At 39.6% G+C, this 21,551-nt stretch overlaps 1 protein-coding gene across 1 annotated transcript in view; it reads left to right on the forward strand.

The window, feature by feature from the left end:
* LOC113174926 (CUB and sushi domain-containing protein 1-like) overlaps nucleotides 1-21,551 on the forward strand; it is a 330,106-nt gene that overhangs the window by 102,699 nt on the left and 205,856 nt on the right. The window contains exon 3 of the mRNA XM_026379140.1: nucleotides 8,044-8,156. Coding sequence (XP_026234925.1) covers nucleotides 8,044-8,156 — 113 coding nt within the window. The remainder of the gene's footprint in view (nucleotides 1-8,043; nucleotides 8,157-21,551) is intronic.

Genomic DNA, 21,551 nt, shown 5'->3' on the forward strand with positions numbered 1-21,551 from the left:
TAGCATAAAAGTAAATATCCAGCACAGATTTTACAGATCGTCACATTTAACTTCTCCTCCGTTGCACCTCTGCAGCAGCCTTCTTGTGTGCCTGCTGGTGACTGGGTTTCTGCATGTAGCTTTCACCGCCACTCCTCAACATACCGGCTACAATTCATAGAGAAAACGCTGCAGTGTAATTTAAAACAAATCTCCTAACTCTACTTAACAACACTAGTTCTGCTTTCTGTTTTTCCCATTTGCTGTTTTGATGTTAGCAAAACGATTCCCCACTGAAACCTAAGTTGGTTATTTAGTTCTATGTGTTCACTTCTGTGCACTATTTCTTCCATCGTCTGATCACTGCCTCTCTTCCTGTCTTTGTCTTCCTCTCTGTCTCTGTTTTCTACCCAACATACACTTAATGTCTATTCATCTACTCCATGCTGCGTTGTGTCATTGACAGACTAGTGTTTTCAAGACAGAGTTTAAAAAAGGGATTACAGTCCCAGAATGACAGGTTGAAACAAATAGTTTTAGCGAGAGACATACATCTACTGTAAGTGTGAGGTATAGCTGGTGTTGTCAAGAAGACGCCACTGTGGTGGAAAATAGTCACTTTTGTTTTATGGGTTTGCATTAGTTTTATCTCTGGGTTGTGTGTGACAGTTTTTCCAGATGTCAATGCCAGTATACATATGAGGAACCAACAATAAAAATTGTTGCTATCTCTCATAAATTGTAATTTCTGAGAAGAAAAACTTAGTTCTTATTTTGTGGACTTTGTAATGGTTTCATAGCTCCAAAGGTTATTGATTGTACTGTAGCCTATATTAGATAAAATTCAAACTTTGCAAGGGTATCAGGTTTTACAATGGTAATATAGTGTTGTGAAGGTCTTCCAGCTTGTCAGAAGAGCTGAATTTAATGATTTTCAGGGTATAGAATGGGAATAGTGATTTGATTCTAGGTTTGACACATTTCCCAGGGAAGTTGGAGAAGTTAAAACAATTATACAAACAAATCCATCGATGTGTGTGACTCATAATTTCCCTCAAACCATCCAATTTGGAATACACACTGGACTATTCACACCTTTAAACGTATTTTTAGCTCTTGGAAGCATCCTGTCTTAGTTAGAAGACTTTAGTTAGAAGTTTTACATTGACAAGGCTGCTTTTCCTCTTCATTTAACTTTCTTATTCCACCCATCACAGCTGCTTATTGTTCCAGCTTCCCCAGAGCAGCCAGAAGTCAGACGTGCCTTGGTCAAACACATAAAATGGTCACTGAATATGTCCACTTCTCCTGTCAGGATTTCCCATGCTGGCCATTGGATTTCAACCCAGGACTGGCGGTTCACATGCACTCTCTTTACCTGTGAGATGCTCCCCAGGCTGCCCACATCACTCTTGATTTGGCTTTGTTAAGGTGTGATTGATACAGGCTGTCACAGCTATTGCTAGCAAACAGTGCATGAGACCGTCAGGAAAAATAAATTGAAAAAGCTGTTTTGAAATGCATTCAGTCAATACTGGTCAATATCAGCATAAATCCTTCAAAGGAATACGAGAGGGATTAACATTTAAATATCCATAGTTCAGTATTACATTCATTTAGAGATTGTAGAATATGGCCATAGATTAATGAGGCCGTAATGTGAAGACGAACAGCCTATTCAGGATATTTAATGCTGCATTTTTTATGTGTTTTATGTTGAGGACCAACTGTAACAGTGGACTGTTACTAAACTCTACTGTGTAATATGGATATTATAGTATATAGTATACAAGTAGGTGTTTTTCAAGCAGTTTAATCTGATATTCTCACACTGTTTTCTCTCGCACCTGTTTAATCATGGATGTAGCACTGATGGCATGTACTTAAGCCATCAGCTCTCTGCTCACTCATATAGCATTCCCCACTGCCTCCCTGGTGCTTCCTTGTGGTTAGCGAAAAGTTCACAGCCGAGACGCCAAACATCAGTGCTGTACATAATCTACATTCACATATAATCCATTCCACGTGAGCTGTCTGAAATATAGCAAGCTTTCAGAAAGCTGTTTGAACTGACTCTGAAAGCTTGAAAGTTATTGAAATTTTCTGCTTGGTGGATCACTTGTAAGCCTGATTTACCAGTAGACTGCAAGGACATGCTAAAGGTCAACAGGCTTTGATCTACATGTATACATTTGCAGAAAAGAAAGGCAACGTTAAATTGGATTGCGTTAAATAAAATGAAATTATTAGATGAGGCGAGTGGTAAAGAAAAATATCAGTGTGTGACCATAAATAGACAATGACAATTTCACAACATTATCTGTGAATCCCACTGTATCAGGATAACTGGGCTCTATTTTAATGACATTTGCATCTTCTGGAACGCGGCGTACTATGAGCACAGGTAAGGACCTTTCTAAGCATACTGTACGGCGGCATTATGTTCCCATCCTGTCTCTTCACTGATAGAAAAGTGGTGTCTGGGATGGAAACATACTGAGACATCTATTATTAGCAAAATACTAACATTTTGTTTTGCGCCGACTCATTTGAATAATAGCTCCCATCTATTTTCTTCCTCTTTTTGGTGTAATGGGTTTTTTCTTCCAGGTTCACCAGCTTTAACAGCTACAGTATGGGATCACTGGCCAATTTTTACACACCACAAAATGTGGTTAAAGTGGGACTAAAGAGAAAAGGTCACAGCATAAAGACACACTGTACAACCCACTACAGCAACATTTCCCACAACAGCAGCAGAAGCAGTATGGTAGCTGCATTTCTGCAGCTACCATACTTTTCTACCTGTGCTGCCAGACTGCACCAGTTTCAATCTTTTGAGTGACTACAGTGGCTCGTTTACACTTTTCCAATTCCGCGTCATGCCTTATTACTGTACTACCATCCAATCTAAACAGTAATGCTAACATTATACAAGTCTGTCAACATGTGACGAGCCAACCGTCTGTGACTGGCAGGCAGAACATGAGGTAGACTGTTAAGCAGGCAGATACAGATGGGCGGTCAGACAGATGGACGAAGCAACAGAAAGGCACACAGGCACGTTTGCTGGTCGGTCGCCTGACTGTAAAGAGCGGCCGGCTGGATTCACCGAGTGGCTGTCTGATTGCATAAGCTGGATGACTGGTTGGACAGTTGACCGACTGGATAAACGGACACATATTTTAAACCCGGCTCACTTATTTTTGTATAAATGTCAAACAGCCGTGGGATCAGTGTGCTGGCCTGATGGAGAGGGACAGTGAGATGGAAAGAGAGCAGAAGAAGGAGGAACAGACTCAGAGAAAGACACAGAGAGAGAGAGACACTGAGCTAAACAGGGATATAGAATAATGCCGGTCCATTAGTACAGTGACAGCTAGACGATTACTGCTCATTACCTGACTGACTGACTGACAATCTCGTGTGTGTGTGTGTGTGTGAATAAATTCGTATTTGTCTCCTGGTCAATCCTCCATTTGAGACACATATCACACTACCATTTTATTCCATGACACAGACAGACAGCGTAACGGGATGAAACTTGTGTTTTTACACGATGCATTTGGATTAAGGTGCACTACGATGATTTTATACCATATAAGATATGTGTATATTAGATATTGTAATGTGCCATGTTTTTTTAATCAATCAATAATTTATATTAAACTTGTTTGAGCTGAATCTCAATCTAGGTCAGTGCCAGAGCTTTTTGAAATAAGTTTTCCTTCAGCAGTTTTTGTAGCAGTCATTGAGCCCTGTTTTCCTGAATCCGGCCAAACTGGGAGAAAGCGTCGTAGATGTGTCCAGGGATCTTTTTGTAATTTTCCTGACCACCGACTTGGTGTTACAGGGCGCAGCCAGGTACAACCAGGTGCCATATGGAAGACGGGCAGAATTCATTATTATTGGGAGGAACACATTATGAGCAGGTGGAGTCAGGGTGGGGGTCAATAATAACCAATAATACCAGTTCCTCTCCCCTTTAAAATTAGCAGGTGAAGGAAGATCAAGAGTTAACACAATAAAATACACAACACTACAGCTATTGATATAAATAGACATAAACATGTCAAAGGTTAACGAGCAGCTGATCTTTATTTTTGCAGCTGGAGCATCTACAGGCTGGTTTCCTGTGCAAGTAGATTACTTTACTCATATGTTGTTAAAATGCAATAACTAGATGGATAATATCAGTCCCTATTTGTGGATACAGTAGCTAGGATCACACTAATGGAAGCTATATATTGTTGTTGATTTTACTACATTACATTACTGTTATATTATTGTATTAAAAGCATTTTCATACATATTAATCAGAAGAAGGGGTCTAAGTACTATAGGTTCTATTGCAAATGCTATTTCTGTCCAAAAGAGTCACAAGAATAGGACCAAGTCACCTAATCTGCATAAAAACAGCCAAAGACACGCCTCTCTCCACACCGTGTGCCCTCTGTCAAGAAAATTGCAAAGCAGGCACAGCCAAAATAAAATAAGACTAGCACTGAGGAAAACTGCATACGAGCTGCATTATGCCTGCAGGAAAATAGTAGCTTCATAATGCAGGCAGTACCTCTCTGATCAATAGAAATCCCACATGTTCCAGCCAGCCTCTCTAAATCTCTGCCCGGTGTCAAACATTAACCTTGGCCCAGAGAAAAAAACATGGCCTTGAAAGTTCACGTGCCTATGAAATTAAAAATGAAGGAGCAGGGCTTGCTTCCAATTATTAGTTATACCCATTTCATTTTGTTCACATTTTATTTGTTGAGTTGTCAAATATTGTGATAATGCAACTGCTGTCCCCTGTAGGCCACCAGGGTGATTTATTACAGCCAGTGACCAGGCAATTCACTTTCTGACTGGCTGAGAAAAATAGAAGGTGCACTGAAATGCAGCTGAAATGTCACGTGGTAATTCACAGAATAATAAATAAAATAATGCACATTTTCTTTAATGACCCAGATTGCAGAAAGTAACTTAGTATTAATAATATACATTATGTCAGTCAGGATAGTGTCATTTGGTCATAGATAGAATGAAGCTTTGTAATTTTATGAACACACACAGTTTTAGTCAAAGACGTCTGTAATTGCACAGTTAGAAAATACTGAATTGCAACTGAACTGAAATCTAGTAAATTAGAACTACATGGGCCACAATTGAATTTTAGAAAAAAACAAACAGACAGACAATATTGGAGACTGATTAGAAAAGGCTGAAGAAACTGAATGTAAACATGAACTGAGTGTGGAAATGAAGTTTTTACACACAGTATGTGTGTATCATCTGTATCACTGTGATATGTCATGAAACAGATGAAGATGCACAGTGTACAGTATCAGGAATGCTCTTGTTCATGAACTGGAGGTTTCTATTCTCTCTCTCCACTCCTGGTACACACGGTAGCCCAACAGCTACCAGTGAACTCCCAACACCATCATATGTTTACATCATCTAACTGCACTTACTCTGAGTTATGACCAAGTCTAATTAACTTTCTACATGAACATTACTTCATGTCGATGCTGAGATTGAGGCTGAACAGGTGCCAGAAACTACTGACCAGTAAAATTCGTCTTTATTTGTATGAGAAGCAAACCCTTTGTCTCTCACTGTCTCTCTTTTGTCATCTCACCACACGCCTCACACCCATCTCCATTCTGTCCTTCCTCCATTTCCTCTGTCTCCTCTCCGCTCTCCATCTCTCTTTCTGTTTGTCACTTTTCCCGTGTTCCCTTCATTCGTTTTGTTTGTCCCTTGTGTCCTTGCTTTGAGGCCAGAAAATTAAAATTATTCATTTTTACCGTTGCCTGTTTCTGCTGTCCTCCGTGTTGCTCAGTTGTTAAATAGCTCCATATTTTACTTCCCATCCACCTTCTTCCCCTTTCTCAGACCTTTTTTTTCCCAGTCTGCCCTTTTCCACTTTCTCACTTTCATTCTCTTCCTTTTTATAGTCCAACTGAGCCGACCTCTCTGTTGAGCTAGTTGACCTTTCAAATGATGAAAAATGAGTTGAGTATAAAATGACTGCCAATAAAACAGAAACCAGACTCATTGTCGTCGCTGCTTTGATTACATTCGCACTTGAATCTTTTCTTAATGTCTCATCTTTTTTTCTACCTCCTCACCTTTTCTTTTTACGTACTTCTTTGTGTCCGAGCTTGTCGCTGTTCTCCTAATTTGAAAAAGCACGAGCTACTTAACTCTGCATCGCACTTAGCTCACTTTCATGGACACTGAGAAGCAAATAGTGTCAGTTCACAATCGTGAATTTTCTTCTCAGCTTGTAATTTATTAATTAGAATACATTATATTAAATAGTATAAACTAAATTAAATGAAAAATACAGCAATTAGAAAATGTTAGCATTAGCAGATAAATACCAGCTGCATAGAGAGCTGATAAACTTCTGTGTTACTGTTTGGCTCTTGCTTTAGCCTGAGGTCTCCCCCCAGCCCGACACACCCACAGTAATTCATCAGTATGTATAAGGATTCTGATCAGGTGGTACTGTCTTAATGTGCAGACCTATAAATTCTTAAGTTGTGGTGGAAGTTCAAAGGTCACTGACCTTATGTTTGTCCCATTCTCATCAATGCTATATCTCAGAAACACCTGGAAGGAATTTCATTACATCTGGCACAAACATCTGCTTGGACTGAGGCATAAACTTATTAAAACATGAGTCTGGGTAGATGTGTGTGTAAACTACAGCATCACTGGTTAGCGGAGGCACGCTGTATATGCAACTATATGCACATACTGCGATATGGTAATTCTAGTTTGTTACTAATACAAATGATCCCGTAAACTAATATTTTACAGTAAAACACATCGATGCGTTTTTGCCTCTTGCATGTGCTTTCTCCACTCAGAGCTTCACGTTGAGCTGTGGGGCAGATTTAAGATCTATTGGGAGCACTAGATCACAACATACTTGAGCTCCTTCATTTGCTCGCAACTTGATCCCAACCCAGATGAAGAAACCCGACAGAGTAGAGCAACATGGCCTTAGAGTACGAGGTGCTGAACCTCACACTAACCATTCATCATCAGCTGCAAATTATCTCAGTGTGCACGGGAGGTCATTGTTTAAGCCAACGCAGCTACATCCTCTGTAACAGACCTTAACAAACGATGCTTCACTGTTACAAAATATACTGTTAAACAGGTTATTCACTTTTCCTGCTCTATATTCAGCTTCTGTGTTGTGTTGAGCTGAAAAGGTAATTTCATTCTCATACATCAGTAATATACTGTAGGCCTATACTGTTTCAGCGCAGCCCGTCCTCCTTCCTTGACGTCATACCTCGTCCTTGTTCAGCTGTGTCTATGATCCATGCAGGACTGAACTCAGTTATCAACACACAGTAATATACACCAATGGTACTTTGAGACATACATTACTGGTAATTAAGCAGCTGTTTTGTATGTCGCCCCCCATATGGCAGTTTTCAGTACCCATATTTATGCTGCACAAGGTGAAAACTGCTCCTCCCAGTAGGTCAGAAGATCACATACACAGATTATAATTCCCAAAATAAATAAACTAAACTCAATATCTCTACCAAAGAGGTGCAGTCAAACACCTACAAAAGTAATATCTACAAAAACAATTAAAAATAATTTTAACTGAACCACAGAATATGAACACTACAGTGAAAGTTTTGTATTTAGCTTGTGTCAATCCACTGTTTCAATTTCAATTCTTTTAGTATTGTGTAGTTTTGAGAATCCTTCCTGTTCCCCTCCCAAACCTTTAATCATTACCTCTTATTTGAGACTCAAATAGCTGTTGTCTCACAGTGCAATTAAGATTTAACATGCAGAGTCCAAGCCAAGCAACACCTGACTTCTCCTAACACGTTAGTTTGACTGATTTGAGGGTAAAGCCATAGGTCAGGGTTCATGACATGTTTGGGAGTCAACTCTATTTTTTCCTGAGAGTTTTGTGGAGTCAGGAAAACACAACAGAGAAGGTTTTGGAAGAAGGGAACTTTACATCTTTACGAGTTTTAACCCGAACACCAACATTTTCCTGTGTTACTTTGTGTTTTTCAGGTTGTCAGGATTCATGCTGCCCTCTCCGATAGTCAGCAGTGGATCTATATTGGCCTTGTGGTTTACCACAGACTTTGCTGTCAGCGCACAGGGCTTCAAAGCTGTATACGAAGGTAAGGCGTGTAATGTGTGAGTGAGCATAGCGATGGATGAATTCTGGGCATGATACACATGATAATTTCTGAGGCAACTGTGATGACAAATGTTATTCTCAAAGTGACTCAATCATTTTGGAAACTACCTTCAACTTTTATGTTGAAGCTCCCTCCCCAGGGACAGTTGAATATCATCATCCAAATTTGAGTGATCTTCAAATGACATTGATGTAAAGAAGTTCACCTCCATGAAAGCACTTTGAAATCCCAAAAGACAAAGGTATGGCAACAGAATAGGACGGTAGCCAAATAAACTGTCAGATGCAGCCATGTATTTGAGCTGCATTAATTCACTAAACAACAACTTTAAGAACATAGACGTACATACATTCCTTGTGCTGAAACCTTCAGTATTAAACTATGTGTTTAGTTTTTAATGTAATTTGCTTTTTGCTAAATAAGCCTGCAAAAACATTGTTGCATTTTCTAAACAACACTTGCTGCAGTAATTGAAAAAAGAGAAAACTAATTTTGTGGCTCCAGAGAACACAATTCTTAAAAATGTGCTTGCTGGACGACACCTGAGCACGATTTCACTGCAGATTCGTTGTTTGTTTTGCAGTATTTACAGTAGGTTAATAAGTCTACTGCAGATACAAAAGCTTTGATTTATTAATGAACACTGCTGTGCCAGGTGCGTAAATTGTGCACTCATGCATATCGCAGACACGCATCAGTCCTATTTAATTCAATACAGATTATATTTAAATCATCTTCGAAGAGAGAAGTTAGTTGTCAGCAGCTTGTGTTTGTATTGACATACAAAAACAAACCTTTTCAGATGCAGTTACATCTCACAAATTTCCACAGGCTCAGGGTGAAGCTGTGAGATGGAGCTTTGATTTTTTAAGAATAGGGTGTGATGGGAACTTTCATGTTTTGTGTGGTTGACTCTTGGCTCCCAGTCCTGAGCTGCTTTTCTTTTACCACCCATAACTGGCATTACTGTAAACACTAAATATGTATGCATACACTCATGTCATGTCAGGACACGAGTCATGTGCTCATGTGTCCTATATGTTGGTTTCTTCACTAAGGGCTGCATGTTCGTGTTGGCGCTTGATGTGTTTCCTTACTTCCTGGTCGCATGCTGTTTTTACTGTGTGTCTCGTCTGCGGTATGAACGATGTATATGAGACTGTTTTACGTCTGCGTGTCTGTTGGGATGTGACACAAATGCTCAGCCTGACCTTTTAAAGATACACACACACACACACACACACACACACACACACACACACACACACACACACACACACACACACACACACAGTGTTCCGTTACACTTGTATAACAGTTCATCTATGAATCATCTAAATATCAAAGACAAACTCAAGAGACCAGATATACACACTTACCCCCGTGTGTGTGTGTGTGTGTGTGTGTGCATGTTTGTCTGTTTCACCTTTCTCTTACACTGCATCTCATTGTGTGTGTGTGTGTGTGTGTGTGTGTGTGTGTGTGTGTGTGTGTGTGTGTGTGTGTGTGTGTGTTGAGAGCAAATCTGACAACCATTAAACCTTTTCGAGGAAGTACTTTGTCTTTTTTTTTTCCATTGTTCCGTTTCACATCTGTGGGGACCCTTAAGTGTGTTTGTTGCCTCAGGAGTGATTGTGTTTGTGTGTATGTGTGTGGCAGGCCTTTCTGCTAATGTCTTTTATTTTTCCAGTGTTGCTTTGTTTTGCATTGATGTCCTAGTCATCAAAAATTGATAAATGTCTGTGCATGTGTAAAATGACAGCCTATGTGTATTCGTGGGTGGTGTGTGCGTCTCTGTCTCCAGAAAATGGCATCAATAGATCAAAACAATGTATGACTTTCAATAAATGTTTTGTTTTTCGTTTTGTGTGTGTGTGTGTGTGTGTGTGTGTGTGTGTGTGTGTGTGTGAGATTAGATGTAATCTGATCAATCTGTGCTAGCTACTGTGACTGGTTAGCTGTCTAATTCCTCTTTATGCCTGTATGTATTAAATGAGTTAATTGAAAGGCAACGCTGATATGAGAGTGAACACTGACAACAAGAATGAAAAATAGAAACCTATTGTTGATTTGCTGATTTGATTCAACACCATAAACTAACCTACATACAACCTACACTCTATGTTACAGTTACATAGAATTTGAGGCAAAGTCACATTATTTAAACGATTGTTTCTTGCAAATTGAAAACAATAATCAGAAACTACATCCTGTGGAACATGTGAAGCAATTTACCAAAACAAAGTCACTGTGCACTGAAAAGGTAATTTCATTTGTAATATAACTCAGGGATAAATCAGCAATTTGTAAAGCGTTCGTCTCAAATTGCCTGATAACTTCAGAGAGATTTTAGGGAGTGCTACAGACACTGCAAGCACATTTTCAAAGATAACAACTAATCTCATTGACTGAAATCATCACTGCTAATATAAACCAGTGACTTGAAAACACTTCTCATCTGTCCAACAAAGCCAGAAACAAGCAGTGAGAGAAGCACCTGCTGTATATTATTACTGAAATCAGTTGCAGAATGTAAAGCAACTCCATGACTCAGCTCTAATTGGGGGATGGTTTCTATAATCTAGATTTAGACGGAGGAAGATTAGTTTTCTTTGAATGATTTGCTGGTTAACACAATGGAAACTTGAAAAATTCTTGTCAAACTAATGGTTTGTCTTTGTATTTTACACGTTGTCCCTGTTGTTTCTATGACGTAGAGCTGCAATATCTCCCTGTGGAATAAAATAAAACACAAAGTTAATCACAAAACCCAACTGTATGATCAGATTTAACAGACAACAGTGATCACTTAAATCATTCTTTCCAGCATCGTCCTTCCCTCTTCTGCTACCTCTGTTTCTTTGCTGCACCTTTATTTCTCCTCTCTCTCTGCTCTTTCTCTGCTTCTCTGCATTTTAACTAATCTACACTAACAAAGAATGCATCCAGGCCTGTCTTTTTATTGCTCTTAACAGCCTGTCTCCAGTGTCTCTCCGCGTGTTTCTTTTAGCATAGTCACTTCTTTTAACACATCTTTCCTCTGTTCTGTCCTTTCATTAAAAGAATCCAAATTAAACTAAAAGTGCAACCACATAGCTAAATGATAAGACTCCAGTGGCCTGAGAGTTGGATGTATGGAGGGAGACAGAGAGGAGGAGTGGGTCAAATGAAGCTTTAAGTGGTGGAAAGCACGGCCTTACTGATAAAAAAGCAAGTTTGCTAACCGGCACTGCAAGACAAGATAATCATCAATTAATTTCCCCTGGAGCCAGGAGAGAAGGAAGTGAGGAGAGAAAGATGGCAAGGAAGATGAGAAAGGTGTAGATAGATAGAAGGAGGAGGAGGGGGGGTTATATTTGTTTATGCTTCTAGTTTGTTGCCTTCACCAAATTATAGGATAAAACATTATTCAACAAACATCGTATCATTAAACTGAAAAGAGAAGAAAATGCAGTGCTCAACTCATCTTTAATTAACAATGATGGTGTTTTGATGGCATTTTGAATTCAGATGCTACTGGGTCCTGGATGGAGGATTTTTGTCACATGTAAGTCTCCCGTCTCCCTCACCATCTTCTCCGTCTGTTTCCCCTGCAAAAAAAGTCATAAAATAATTTTAAATATTTATGTGTGCTGCCTCTGTGTTTAGACATCATTCAGTGAGTGGAAACTCCTACAGCTGCTTCATCAGGAGTTAGACCTCGAGCTATAGCTATGGATTCGTTGGAAACAACATGGATAAGCCTTGGGTTGTGTGTCCACTAGGGCCCTCTCTCCATGCATGAACGTAATAGAAGCTGTGGTTCACATTCCTGCTGGAGCTGGGAGTCTAACATGTGTCTAGCACTCGTGGTGCCAAATGCTGAAAGTTATAAATAATTAAACTTTTAGTAAAAAGATTGCCTCGCCTCAAATGAGTTTGCAATTGTCGCTTAGCAACAAGAAGCACTGCCAACACTTCCCCCAAGCATTTGTTAAGTGCTGCTACCTATAAGAAGAAACAGTGCACCCCGCTTTACAGTGACTGAACTGTCCTATGTGTGCAACAGGCAGGTAGGAGTGTCCTTCAGGCACTCGGCCTTTTAGAATTGACTAAATCAATCTGCAAAATATGGGTCATCAGGTGTCGTGGCATGTTGGGAAACTTGTCTGTGCACCTGTGATGAACGTCAGTGATCTAATACAAGTGTCACGGCCCTGTGCAGTGCATGATATCAACAAGTCTCCTCACAACTACAGAGAGATAAACATGTGCAAAAAAGAGAAATTATTGAGTCCCATAACCAACTTTAACTTTAACAGAAACACCGGCTTCAAAGTACCAACCTCCCACACTACTTTATCCCAAACACACACTGAGATGAGGAGGCTGAGTGTACGTTTCTCAGTCTCTAGGCTACCTGCAGAGTTTCCTCTCCCATTGAGGGACTTTTGTGAAAAACATGACTTGGAAACTCTTTAAAGGGACATTGCACATTAAACACAAGCACGCACAGGCATACAGAGGCTCAGACACACCATCCAGCGCACACATGCTCTCATGGCTGTTGAAAGTTACTGTGGAAAAGCAACAGATGGAGAATAAAGGTATGAACAGAGGAGGAGGACAGTGGCAGGCCTGTGCATGTTCCAGTACATGTGTTACAGGTCACAGCTTTTTTTGTTTGTTTGTCTCATTTGTTATGTTATGTTGATACTCACCATGTCACTACATTTAGGTTATTATGGGGTGTCACTTCTACGCTGCATTGCAACATGTAATACGCGACTGCCCCTGTCTGAATGTGGATATATCTGTAAAATTGCAGGAGGTTCATCCCCTTTGGAGTTGGCGTTTCCACCGTCTCTCTCTCCCTCTCTCTCTGGTGTGTAGTAGACTGGTGTAGAATCCATTAGGAACACTTCTTGGAGCTTCCAAATCTAGCTGACTTGATGCAAGGCTTTGCACAGACTGTGGCAAGAGCCCTGTAGCTACCAACCATTGAAAGAGATGCAAAAAGATCGCAGCTTCCTGCTCAGGGATTTTGTGTCCTTTCGACATGATGTTACACATAAGAAAGATTTATTCATCTAGAGTCTTTTCCGATGCCTCGAGCCAGATAGTTTTCTTAGTGATGCCTTTATTTCATAGAGTTTTGCCTTAGTAAATCTCACAGGGCTACAAATAGCCATTGCAGAAAATTGCACTATACTGTAGTTGGGATGTGTGACATAGTACGAATAAGAAGTAACAGATGTAGATGATGCAGATGCAGAATGACAAAAAAGTATTTGGAAGAGTGGTTTTCAAACAAATGGTAGAACTATTCAGCCGCTGTTTAAACTGACAGTGTGATGTAGTTTCATTTATTAATTTTTGCTCATTAATTCTGTTTCGCTAGTGATTTTGTTGGATGGTTAATTGTGTGATTGGCTGGTTGGTTGCTTGGTTGGTTAGTTTTCACATGTTTTGCCAGCACCCCACACACACTGACTGGATACCGACATCAGAAGGAGTCAGAGTTGTGTTAAGTGTCAACACAGATTCCAGTTTCCGTTCGTCCATCGTGCAGCTAATGGTCAAACTGGCTTCACCAGCCTGGATGATGCCAGAAATTTACAGGATCAATAATCACAGATATCATTATGCTCAAAACACATACTGTATTGCAGTATAACTACTACAGTAGAGTCAGAAAAGACAAACCTGCTAGAGTACGGCTTTGTTATTGTGTTGATAGCTATTATTCTTAATGTAATCTATTATATAATCTTTATTATTTAATTTACCTTTATTTATCAGTGCTTAGTTTTAGTTCTTAGTTTTGCTAGTTGTTATTTGATAAAATGAAAGACATGTATGAGTGACTGATGAGTGATCAATGAGTGACAGGTGTCAGACTTTCTTTTTTAAATCACAACTGAATTCATTTCTAACCACACGCTTCTTCCTTGTTTGCACGTTGCATTTCCAAATCTCTATTTTTCACCACTTCCTGTACTTTGTTTTTGTGTGCGACTTTTTATAATTTTTCCTGTTTGAATGACATTCAATCAGCCCAAAGGTAGATCCAGTTTGCCAGCACACTAAATAAAGAATGATCAACACAACCCTTCAGGAGATTCAAGGAATCAGATATCAAACTTTGCACTCAGTTGTTTTGCAGCCATAAAGGGAATTTTATTTTTAAAATCTTTAAACATGCTTTACAATCTGTGCTCACAAGCAATCTAAAAGAGATGTTGACATGCATAAAAAAGTTTTTAGAGATTGTTTCCTAAAATTGTCAGTGTGCTTTGAATACGTCTTTATACTTTAATCATCTGTAGTGTTCAGCTACATTTGTGTCAGCATATGTGTCTTCATAACATACTGTAGCTGCTGATGCAGGCTTGTGTTCTATATTTAGAATTTATAGATTCACAATAATAACTGCTTTCATTAGATCAGAGAATTATTGAGCTTGTATATTTGGCAACAGCAACACCAGACTCCATCTATTTGAGTAAAAGTTAGAGGGTAAACAAGTCTCAGTCATTCCAAATTCATTTGGAGGAAACGGGCTGCATGTATACTGTTGAAATGACTTATATATACATAAATAACAAAATATTGGCTGTTTGAAGTGGAAATAGTTGAAATGACGTAATGTTATGTTTATGAAAATTGATTTTATATATGTAATAGAAAAGCTGGAAATATACAAACACTCAAAAAAAAAACATATAGCTGAGATCCTTATTTCAGTGTTGGGTGTTTCACAAGACCTGCAGGTTGGAGATCATGAGTGGAGATGATGCTGCAACCAATTCAGACAAATGATACATAACAGATGGTAGAAAATGTAATTTCCTTACTTTTTAAAGTATGCCATATTTGCAGCGGGATATCAATTATTACGATTACGCCTGACATTTACTGCATTCCTCTGTAAGCGGTACATAGCCCATTATAGCTCGCTATTGACCTGTTATTCCCTGCTCCTGTCAGTGTCTGTGTGCCCTTCATTGAGAATAATAGGGTTGGTGAATTTAGTCAAAGCCAATGAATTCAGCGGGGAAGCTTCTTAGAGCAAACACAGCAAATCATTAAAGGAAGGAAAGACTACGGGCAGATTTGTCAGGTGCTGCTACATGGTTGTGTGTTTGTTTGCGTGCATGTCTGTCCATGTGAGAGTTGAAGAGAGCCAAAGAGTGAGAGACAGTGAAAGAGGAAAGGGAGAAGCAGTCCGTTACACCATTAACCCATATTGACTGGAACGCCATAGGAAGCTCTTCACTTTGGGAGTGTGTTATGTAACGCTGTTGTTATTGACGCCAGCAGTAGTCGGCTGCATCGATCCAAGCAACAGTGTCAACCTTCCTGCTGTGTGTGTGTGCGTCTGTGTCCATGGTGGGGTAGTAGAGGAGCGTTCAAGGGTGATACCACCATCATCAGAACGTGTTGACAGAGCCAAGACGCGTACTGTTTTTCTCACACACACACACACACACACACACACACACACACACACACACACACACACACACACACACACACACACACACACGCTTGTAGTGAGTGTTGTGTGTGTAATCAACTTCCCACCAGTACAGTCAATATGACATGTAAGTGCTTTGAACTTGGCACCCTTCATGTGCTGTTCCCAGCACATGGACTAACCGGTCTCTCAGCAGAGTTACTAAAAGCAGAGAGTAGGATAATATTCTGGGGAGTGTTCAGCACATCCACAGTCTTGTCTTGTTGGCTACTGGACAGCTCTTCATGAGCAGCTAAAGATATCGGACCATATTCAGAGTAGAGTTAGTTGTGCAGCAGCTAGTGCCAAAATTGTGTACATCAGCATTTGTACAGACGTATCTGAGGACTCACACAGCAGCTCAGACTTGGAACGTGGTTTTCCTCTGCACATTCCAGGAGAGAACTGGATAAAGTTCAGTGCCACTGTCATGGCCACAGTTGTTCTCCTTTAAATGCATGTATGAACAGCATATCCACATGCAGAAATACAAACCCCAGTTCCTTTTTCATAAATGATCAGACAGTGTCACTCAACTCATCACATACAGACACACATGAAATGTAGAAACACTTCACATGTGCACTAGAGAGGCCACATCTAATGACTCACTTTTGAGGGGGAATAGGAGGGATTGTAGAAGTTCTAACAATGTTTGTCCACTCACACCCTTTCTGTTGTTCACCTAATGAGCCCATTCAGCTCAAGTGAGAGGTGGAACCGGCCTGGAGGAGACGTTTGAGGTCTCTAACCAACCTTCCTCAGACTGAAGAAGCTACTGTGGTGAAACATTTCACTTTAACAAGAAGGAAGTCTAGGAACTCTATTTCCACATAACCTCACCTGGATGGTTGAGTAATTATAATAATATTAATAATAATGAATGTATGTATATCACTACATGGAATTTGAATTATCTGGAGTCTGGCTGCTGTTTACCTGTAATCTAATATAATTATATTATATTATATTATATTATATTATATTATATATTTGTTATTATATTATATTATATATTATTATATTATTGTACATTTTGGTAAGAGATCTCTCAAATCCATTTGTTTTGGGGCCTGGATGATGGGACACTCTTGTCTTTGGATATGGGACTGGATCAGTCTGGTTTTTATACGATGAACGTGTGCCTGTTAGCTAGAACCAGAAAAAGTAAATCCCTCAAGACACAAAGAAAAAAGATCATTTTTATAATACGATGATACAGTCTATGACACATCACTTCATGCAAGTGTTTACCACATTGATGACCCCAGAAGTTAATGCAACATTCAGTAAACTTCAAAAAATTCAACATCTAGAGATTTATAAAGTATGGGATTTAACTGACAGTGTGACATGGGACCCCCCAAGTTTTGATTTTCTTATCTCTTCCGCCCCACCAGATACTGTTCCATGCTGTTCAATTGCACTGTAATAGCATAATGTGAATTGGGGGGCAGAGATAAAAGATTTCTTTTGCATTTTCATATCTGTGTGCTCCCTTTTTATCCTCTGTGTTTCTCCCTCTGATGATAAGCAGAGCTTATAAAATCTGTGTGAAAATATTGGGGACAGAAAGATCTCGCTTACTGTCATTTAAGCCACGCTCTCTGTGACTTTCATGCTTTTTCGTTCCTCTCTGGCTCTAACTGTCTGAATTTGTGGCTCCGGCTCTGTCTCACACCTTAAATCTTTGACACATCGCTGCTCGGGTTATTATTATCAAATGCTGATTGTGGGTTGTAAAAAGATTCCAGGGAGTATTTATATAAAATTTTGATAACTTGGACATCCACTTCTCCTAGACATGAATGTTCTCTTTTCACTCAAGTATAAAAGTGAGTTTTGCAATGTTAAACTATTTTTTCATATTCTTGAAACTGAAAAATCTTTTTCCTAAGACATGATATAAGTATAAAAGTAGCGTCTGGTTGAGCACCGTGGTCATTTACTAGGTTGGATAAGGTAACCATGCAGTCACATTCATGGATAGGTGGGCATCAGGGTTATCGTCTAAAACAACTTAGACCTTATCAAACGAACAAGTGGAGTCAATTAGAAAACATGGGAGCTGTGCTGATGGTGAAACGATCCTACCTGCAACAGGTGTTAAGATTAAACATTTCAATGTGCCAAAAGAAAAGAAGACGTCTTATTTGTGTGTATTTTTTTTTTTTACCTCAGTAGTGGCTTTTGTTCAACTATGGATAAAAGGACAATAATGGTGATGCTGATAAAACTGTGATGATCATTTCCCTGTCTGTGATATCTGTACTGTTGTAATGATTGCTGAGCTAAGCCAAGCTTCTACGGGACACTGCAAACCTGTGGAAACTAAACTTAAATTCCTGCATTCGTTGTCCTGAATGCAGAATCTAATTCTAAGTGGAGTTCAGAGAGGTTTCTGGGTCCCACATTTCAAAGTCTGCATATTTTACCTCACCTGAAGCTGAACTGGACATTCCTCCGTACCTTTTTTTTGGTGCTTTTTGTTGGATTCTGATGTGAGGTTTTTGTGGTGGTGGTGACTCATAAACTGCATGTAGTCCTAATTTTAGGTTCTAATTTCATTCACACCACATTCGGTTTTCTGTGAATACTTTAAAGACTACGACAGAAAAAAAAGAGTAAAACTTGACTTCCTCATTTCGAATGTTGTTCCACTAATGATCTGCACAAATTATTAATCAAATGTTAGTTCCACTGGTTTGGAGGAGAATGTTAAAAAGTTAGATCTCCAACTGTGTCTTTAGACAGAATTTAAATTTAGAGGCAGGTTATTGTCAGTGATCTGCAAATTGGTGCCAAAACATGCTAATATATTAAAATACACTTTGAATTTTACAGGAAACCTTAAGTTTCAAAGCTGAATTTGGAAGCACCGCTTCCAAATTCAGCTTTGAAACACAAGAAAACAGTTCACTGTTGTTAACGCTTCACTTGGAGGTCAGATCAATCTTTTAGGTCTGTGTGAGGCAGCCCGTCTACCTCATTGACTGCATGTGCATGTGTGTTTCGCTCATTTGTATGTGAGTCTGCAGTTGGATTTGATGTTACTTCGCACAGATGGAGCAGAAAATTGATGCCGTAGACGCATAATATTGCATCTAGGTAGTTACACTATATGTGATGTGCATGTGTAGCCCGCATCATAGAAAAACAACCACAGATCAATGCGTAGTGGGAACATAACCTTAATATGCTTTAAGAGAAATGAGAACAACAGAACAGGGGACGGTGTAAAAAACTTGTAAGAGAAGGGAAGGCGGTCGAGCGGAGAAGCAATGAGAAATGAAGAAGGTCCAACAAGCAAGAGAAGATGGGTGAAAAGAGTGTAGAGAGAAGGGAGCGAAAAAAGTGTGGAGTGTGAGAGTAGGCTGGGGAGGAAAGAAGAGCAGACAATCCCTAGAATACCAAGCACTTCTCTGGCTGAGAGAGAAAGGAGAGAGGAGAGGAGGGGTTGCAGTGAAAGATGGAGAGCATCCACAGAATACCGAAGAGAGAATAAATGCTAGGAGGCCTTTCAAGTCATTTTCAGATTCATTCCAAAGTCTTTGCTAGTAGCTTAGAAAAGATTTGTGTACACTAGGTCGCAATACTTAGTTGTAGTAACTGTTCTTCTCATGTGGCTGCAAATTTTTTCAATATTAAATCATATATTTGTTTTTACAAACAATATGTCAGTAGATGGAAGTAGTGAGAAAGTTACATAGTGGAAAAAAAGTGCAGCAGAGGAAGAAGACGGTGACAGAGAAGAAGATGTGAGAAGCTGAATGAGGGGATGGATTGAGAAATAAAAAGATGGATGATGGTGAAGGAAGGAAGATGAAAAAGAGGAAAGAGAGAGAACTGACTTGAAGAATCATGCTCGCTCGGCTGAACTCATATCTTTTCCCAAGATGCATTCTGTTCGAGATGTGCCTAAAAATAGACCACACACACATGCACACACATTCAGAGACACATACCTCTCCCTGGAGTGGACTCACTGTCATGCACACTGAGACATATACACTGCAGACGAGCTGTGGACACACACACACACACACACACATGTACAGACTCAAGACGTCGTGTTGTTTCGCCGTAACTAACCGCCACAAGTTGTTAACATTTTAATGGAGGGATAGAAAGAGCAAGATGTGAAATGGGGGAAAATGTGCAAAAAAAAGAAGGATTGGGAGCAAAAGAGAGGGAGGAAGAGACAGAAGATAATTACACGTGCAGTGTAATGACTGCTGCTGATAATACCAGCAAGTATAGTGTACTGTATGTGCGGTATCAAGGTTCGAGTATGTGCATAATAATCACATATGATAAATGTCTGTGTGATCTTTAGTAATACATGCAAAACACTTCACATATGATTTAAAAGAAGAAAAAATCCAGGCACTCAAGTGGATGGTTAAAAAAAAGGCCTTTAAGAAATGTGGGCTAATTACATTTTTTTCATCTCAAAGAGCATCAGTGGTTGCAGGCGATATGAGAAGTGCTCCTGTTGGAATTCCCTTTCTTTGTATTTTGCATATTGTTGCTGCTGGAATAAAAACTTTGGTAACTTTAATTTTGGTGATTCTTATGCACTAGTGAAGGATCATGTTCCTCCATGAAACTCTAAAACCTATTGCATTTTGCCAAGTTACGAGTCCCATCCAGCTGAAGTGTGCACAAACATTTGACATGTCAGTGGTGCACAGATTTCACCTGGCAGTAGTGATATCTTAGCATGATTATGTTTACTCCAAAGAGGAGCATAATTGCACTGCATAATCACGGCATGGCATTTGCACGGGTCCAGCTTTACTTTCGTTTTTGCCTTAATCACAGTACAATCACAGTGGTTTGTGCATCTAATTTGTTAATCAAGACTTCCACCGACACTTTTTAACACCTTCCTGCTTTCTGTAATTTCGTACAAACCCTGACATGGCTTGTTTTTAGTTTTTTTTCTTCTCAAAAATACTGTGGCTGCAAGGTAACTTTGTGCCCTTTGAGCTCTTGCTGTGTTTGTTAGTGGTGCAGAAGTACAAAGGATGTGCTGCATGTAACCACAGACACCAATCAAGACATTTATGTTCCGTAATCACAGCTCAAAGACTAATCATAATTATGATCAAATCGTCCATGTGTCATCTGTACTTGTCTGAGTAGCTCATGTGCCCGTGTCGGGGATGTTATTTTTTCCATTCCTGAAAAAACAGATGTTACATGTAGTCTGCGTTTAAAAAGACTTTACTTTATAGAGCCATGAAAATGGCTTAATTGGACTCATAATCTGATAATCGCTGCATGATTGTGCGAAAAGAGTGAGAAAAGGGACATAGAGCACAGAAAGTCCACTTGTGTATGCCTGCAGCCTTTTAGCTCCTTTACCTTTCCCATATCTTACAGAAGCACCTTGTCATCCTTCTCCAGCACTATCTCTTTCTCCATCCCACTCTCTCCCCCCATTCTCTCTCCTCCATCTTTCTTTGCAGAAGGGGCACTTATGAGCTGTAGATAACAGGCTTGCTTTATTACCAGTCTGTCTTCATGCTGTCAGTCCATGGGCTATTTACTTTCACAAATCATGACTCAGCTCATGAACTGCATGTACAGTACAAAGGTAGGAGGAAAGGCAAGTTCGTGAGTAGGTAGGTACAGAGAAAGAACAGATGTGGCACGTTCCCTCTTCTGCAGGATTTAATTGTGAAGTATTCATTATTCAAAATATTATCACACTTACTAATTATCACTAAAACAACTGAAGATTATAAGGAGTTTCAATCTGGTTGAGTGGTTTTCTGTATGGAGTGTGCACGTTCTCCCCGTGCCTGTGTGGGTTTCCTCTGGGTACTTTGGCTTCCACCCACAGTCCAAAGACCCGCAGTTAGGTTAAC

This window comes from Anabas testudineus, chromosome 3, assembly GCF_900324465.2.
Source record: "Anabas testudineus chromosome 3, fAnaTes1.2, whole genome shotgun sequence".
NCBI classification, from domain to species: Eukaryota; Metazoa; Chordata; class Actinopteri; order Anabantiformes; family Anabantidae; genus Anabas; species Anabas testudineus.